This window comes from Fusarium fujikuroi, chromosome FFUJ_chr06 (assembly GCF_900079805.1).
Source record: "Fusarium fujikuroi IMI 58289 draft genome, chromosome FFUJ_chr06".
Lineage (NCBI taxonomy): Eukaryota > Fungi > Ascomycota > Sordariomycetes > Hypocreales > Nectriaceae > Fusarium > Fusarium fujikuroi.
Genome location: NC_036627.1, coordinates 941,186 through 947,197, shown reverse-complemented (window position 1 = coordinate 947,197; position 6,012 = coordinate 941,186). Strand labels below are relative to the sequence as shown.

At 48.4% G+C, this 6,012-nt stretch overlaps 1 protein-coding gene; it reads right to left on the bottom strand.

Annotated features, from left to right (window-relative positions):
• Positions 1-474: 474 nt before the first annotated feature.
• On the bottom strand, positions 475-2,244 carry FFUJ_05645 (uncharacterized protein; the record flags this gene model as incomplete). XM_023578879.1 has 3 exons in its annotated part: positions 475-1,678; positions 1,733-1,986; positions 2,047-2,244. The coding sequence occupies 3 exons, from the start codon at positions 2,242-2,244 to the stop codon at positions 475-477; spliced, it is 1,656 nt and encodes a 551-aa protein (XP_023431818.1).
• Positions 2,245-6,012: the final 3,768 nt, after the last annotated feature.

Here is a 6,012-nt window from a genome sequence, read left to right as displayed (position 1 = left end):
TGGGGGCAGGCCGTAGGATGCGAAAGAGAGTGTCGATAAGTGGCATGGACTCTGATTACCAGAGTGTCTGTATGATCTATTGTGTGTTCAGAGAGGAACTTGGGGATAACATTGAGATTCACGCGTCAGTTTCAGTGCCGTCAGCCAAAGGCTAGTTGCTATTGAGGTAGCGTACAGCGGGTAGACTCGAATGATAAGAGAATGGGATATGGATTAGGGAGCCAAACTCGGAAACACGAGCGAAATATGTAATGGCTATATATTATGTTTATGTTTTATGCTCATAAAGTCGTTTCTTCGTTATATTTTCCAGGCGCCTAGTCCAATAGACGCACGTTGATGCAATGCTTCTTCTAATGTAATGTCTTTGCCGATGTGCATGTGTATATGTAACTGGTAGCAAGGTGTTGCAAAGTGGATGGTGTTTCGGTGAGAGCATCGATGCATAGTTTCACTGCAGTTATGGTGATACCATCAAGGGCTTGGGCTTCCTCCACGGCTTGTGTTCTCAACACAGACCTCTTCGCGCACTGCGACATTTCCGTCGCGGGCATCGCGTTCATAGACAAAGCATCTTTCAGCGTAAATGCCCATCTCGTTCCGTCTTCGCCATACATCACCCAATCGCCGCACCATGACTCGCTTCCAACCTCCGACATTGAGTACGATATGTTTCCAAGGCGTATGCGAGCCGAGTCTCTCCTTCTCCTGCACAAGTAGTTTGAAGGTTTGCATCGCAGCCTCTCGATCACGGTCGACTCCTGGAGACACCTCTTCTAGAGGGTGGATTATTGTTTGGACGTGTAAGGTCAGCGTATGCACAGCTGGGAAGACACATATTGCCCTGAGAAAGGTAGTAGGATCGCATAGTCTGGTGTCTAGGTCAAGTTCAAGAGTGTGAACACACTTTAGCTGTTGACCCAGTTGAGCCAAGTCAACAGGTGCCAGGGTTGGGCATTTCTGGTCATCTTCTGAGAACCCAACGTGGTCCCTCAGCCGTAGCACCTGTAGCGACCTTTGATGTGCTGCAATAGATTCAAGCTGGAGCAATCGGATATGGCAAGTCATGTTCAGGATCTCGAGTGCCTCGATATGATCTTTCACCAACAAGTTCAACCCAATGGTGGCATCTTCTCTCTTATCAGACAGATGGGCACTGTAGTCTTCCACATGGAGTGTATGCAACGCCGAGAAGTCTCGGAAAGGCACTGAGCGAAGGAAGTTGAAGATGGGCACAGAAATCAACTCGAGCGACTGTATCTTGGAGAAATCCCAATGTTTCTGGACATCCTCAGCTGTGTGGCTCCAGTCGTATGACCGTAGCATCAAGTCGACGATGGGTGGCATTCGTTCTCCAGGAGAGAACTTGAAGCACGTGCCTTGCCCTCGATCTTCATAGCGTAGTGCTTTTAGCTGTCGAGATTGGACCAAAAGCTGCTTTAACGAGCTGAGCCTCGTTGACAGCACCGGCATCGGATTGGCGAGTTTCAATGACGCCAACAGCTCCGAAGGAATCGATCTCGTAAAAGTTTCCAGTGGATTGCCATTGTAGTCTCGTCGCAGGGGGAGGTCCTCGATGTACAGTCGGGTGCTATTTGAGTTGCAATTATGCAGGCGACGGAGCTCCGAGGGTGACCACAGACCCTCTGCAGGAATGTCGCCATCTATGTATTGCCATCTGTTGTCAAACTATCAGCAAGAGAACGAGGATATCGAGAATGGGTGCCAGTACCGAACCGACTTTAATCGCTTGATGCAAGATAATATTCCAGTGATTCTTGTGGGGTCCAAGTTGCTTCGTATTGTGACATGATTTGTGAGATGTGAGATGTGCCGAGAGACGTTAGGATAGCGTTGTTCAGCATCTGGTGCGACGAGAGATTCGTTCAAGGTCAGGAATCGGTAGGCGATCGGTGTAGCTATGGCATCGAACCTCTTAGAGACTAGACGCACAGACCTGAGCGTCGGTGAGTCTATCTCACGAAGCTAATGTAGCATTTAGTATAAAATACTATCGGTAAAATTGGTTGTATTGTTGTGATATACCTGTTCGAACACAAGAGCCAGAAGTTCCGAGCTCAGGTGATTCAAAGATAGAACTGGCAAAGTCGGGGCCTTGTGCGAAGTGTCCATGCAATAAGAGGATTCCGATGACCTGAATGAAAGGCAGGGCCGAGTTGGTGGTACAGAGTACGATAGCGTGATGGAGGGTGCGGGAACCAATAGTTCGGTAATAGATAGCATGGTAAGATGCCAGGCTCCGAGCAGATGGGGTCAAAGAATATGTTGGCAAGGAGAAATCGTTTCGGATTTGTGAATAACAAGAACTGATGAGCAGGACGCTGCTTTGACTATGTATCAGTCGGCCAGCTAAGATGATGCCCGGCAATGACCGCCGGGCGTAAACTCTACTTTTTTGTTTGATGACACTAGACTAGTTGAGGTGAAAGTAACGAAGGATGGAAGACGGGCAAGCCTCATGCGGGTTGGGAATCAACTTAGACACAGTACCCTCGCTCGACATGGAGTTATGATCCATCAAAGCAGAGCGGTTCCAGCAAGACGGAACCATGCCAGGGTTAATTGCCCAGGATATGAGAGTAAAAGCGGGAGGGGTGGAATGATATCCACCAGGATTATGTATGGTCACGTCCTTTGCCCAAGTCAGGAGCAGCAGAGTCATGTATGAGCGAGATACATTGTCGGTGAGAGAATGTTGAGAACAGTCAACAGATGCCTAACTAGGAAGTGAACGAGAGATGGCGATGGCCATGTCACAGAAGGAAAGAAAAGGCCAGACAAATGCCAGAAGCTCGGACTATCTCGAGACAACTGAGTGACCAAAGAGTCAAACTAAATACGGAGAGTCCAGGAGGGATGTGTGGAGATGGCTGAGCCGCCGAAGCGATTAAGATCGGGGTTCCCTTGTGGGGAGAGGCCGAGAAAGCAAAGAAAGGTAGGCAGATGCAAAGTGTAGACGACGAAGAAACCAGGGTTCTAATCCAGGTTCGGGAGGTGACAGATGAGAGGCAGACATGGAGCCAAAGCCAAAGCCAGCTGTTGTCACCGTTATGGCTTTGTACAGGAAGCTAAGGAGACGGGACGAATAGTGGACAGAGAGCAGAGACATGGTGTGTAAAACGACATTAGGTACAGAACAGGGAGGAGATTCTTGTGATGCTACGCATGAGACGTCGTCTCTAAGAGAAGAATAAGAAGAGATGACCAATGTTGATCGGAATTTGGGAAAATTTGATGCATCATCACGCCCAAAGAACGTCTTGGAACCAGGATAGCCATGCCAACGACCTCGGTCGTTGGGCGGGGACCCAGCTTAAGAAAGAAGTCGAATATGATGCCGTACCTTGTGATGAGTCTAGTCGTGCCGAGGCGGGAGAAACACACGAGAGACAGAGCAAGATTGCGTACGCAACAAGCCATGTGGTTCTATCCAGAAGAGAACAAGCTTCATCGCATTGAATAGGAGACCGCAAACCATCGAATAGAATGGCCTGTGACATTGATGCCGTGTGCGGGCACCTCCCGCTTGCATTGTCATACAGAGAAGTAAAAGTCAAGGTCTGATATATTCTCGCAAGAGTTCCCCGAATCGGGAAAATGGACCCAATTGAAGGGAACGGCGGCCCCTCATGGTTTCAATGTCTGGAACCAATCGCAGTTGTTAAAACGCCCCAGACCACGGTGCGGGACGCAGCGGGGAGAAAAGAAACTTGAGCATTCAATCGCATTCTTCCGAGATCCTAGTTTGACCGGCTCGAGTGTTGATGGGTCGACAAAGATCTCGGCCGATGCACTAGCAGGAAAAGCCACATGAAGGTTTGTTGTCGCTTGAGATATCGGGTTGTGCTTGAGGCTTTGTTGGCCTCGACTCCAACGCTATAGGTTGATTTAAACGTTGAAGCAAGCATTTCCTTTCTTGGATCTAGCGATGGATCCCAATGGCTTGGCTTGTTGGCGGCTCATCGACCCTAGATCCCGGCCGCTACGGTGATATCAGCTTCAGGCATGCCATGAAATGCAATGCAAGTTGTCGCTTTGAGTATGAAATTTGCTTGCTTGGCTCTTCAATGGAAAATGGCAGCTGTCATGTGAGACCTTCCCATGTCAGGCAGGTATTGTTAGATACTAACCTAAGTAGGTATCCAGCAGTCCTTGCTTCCTTCCGGATCCTGTGGGCATGGTTGGTGCCTTCCTTGCAATTAAAGATTTGATGCTGTGTTTTTCTGGAAGGAAGCATGGGGTTTGACAGGTGATTGCTTTTTATGGTGAGCTTTCCCGTTTACTTATAACAGCCCCAGTCTGTTAAGGCCCAAACTTCATTTTAACATTTCTACAACTGACCTGTCGCATCTTATCCCTGGATTCGTTTCTTAATCTCCTGAGGCCTGCTTTGCGATCGTTCTTCATCCACCGGGAGTTGTCAATCTCGAATCCATTTTCGGTGCATCCACTTTCCGAGTATCCTTGCACGACTCATCAACTTCCAGCTGCGACTTCAACATTACATCGCAGCAACGTTATGCTCCTACATCTCGTGTGTCCTCAGAAGGCGGGGCAGACCAGTTCCAAACTAGATGTTGAAGCGGTGGAACAATGATGTCAAGGATTCCGTTAATGCTTCCTCGGTAGCCATGTACAGCGTCATCTGTATCTTCGGGAACAAGTCAACGGAACCTGCTTCCTGCAGTGCAACCCAACGACTTCTCATCCATTCCCCTCCTGTTCATGTCAAGGATAGCCGACATGATCTGATGACAAGTAACGGTCTTGACCTTCTAGACATTCAAGCAGTGATGATAGTGACGGGCAATTCATATTGTCCCATCGTAAATATGCCAACTGCCTATTGCAGATAACTGGTAGCAATTGAGCATGGGCTTTCACGTGGGGTGATTGTGGTCAGGTCGTCGTAAAATGCGACTGGCTCGGTAAACGCTGTTCATGGTTACATCGACTGATTAGTCGCAATGCCCGGAACGGCAATTACAGAATCCTTCAAAATTCCCAGTCAGTGATCCTGGGGGGTTTACGTCTAGGTACCGCGTACTGAGATTCAATGCTTCAAGATGCGCGCTCTCAACGGTTTCACCATTTTACGTCGCATCGCGCCGTTTCAATATGTTTCCACACAGGGCTACGACCAGTGTGGATGAACGACCGTTGTCTGTTGTCATTCATGTCTCGGTTTATGATTGTGTTGCTGTTCATCAACGACAAGCAAGAGATACCTTGGCCACGCTGTCGAGTCCGAGACTCGAGACTACAAACCTGAGATTTGCATCTGCAGTGAACCCTAAAAGGCATGCATGAGTCTAGATCTGTCTGTCCGACGCCAATTCTGGATGTCAGCAGGTTCCAAGGCTCCGACCTGGTGGATCATAAGCTACGCAGCATTTGTGAAAGTAACCACACTTATAAACAACTCCGAACTGGCTGAGGGGAATGTGGTACGATTGGAAACCTCTTGAATTCGTGGATTGAACTTTGGGTATCGCGACATTTTCGATCTCGGAGATGCTTCAGGCTGAGACATGTCCTGTCTCTTTGTTGTCCTAATGCGACAGTTCTGAAATACATATCATATCGGAACCTGATAAGGGAAGGTGATAAATTCTACCTCAACTTCAAACACTGATCGAGACATAGGATCAAGAACAAGTCGTCCCAAGGGCTGAGAACGGGTATTGATGCCCTTGCCTTGACGCAATTAACGATACGATAGGTACAACAAGTAAAGAACGCTATGGGAATCTGCCCTTTCGCCGCGCCAACCTATTTCATGCATGGACGATAATACAAGAATGTCGATCCAGAAACACAATTCCACCTTTCCAAAAGAGTCCATCCCTCACAAATCCGGGGTTACTCGACCCAGGCCGTTGACATCTCAAGTTGAAGCAACGCAACACATTCTAGTAATTCCGGTAAACTGAGGCTCTTGGATTATGGACAGCAGCCACCATGTGCGTGTATCCATTCCTAACATCGCCT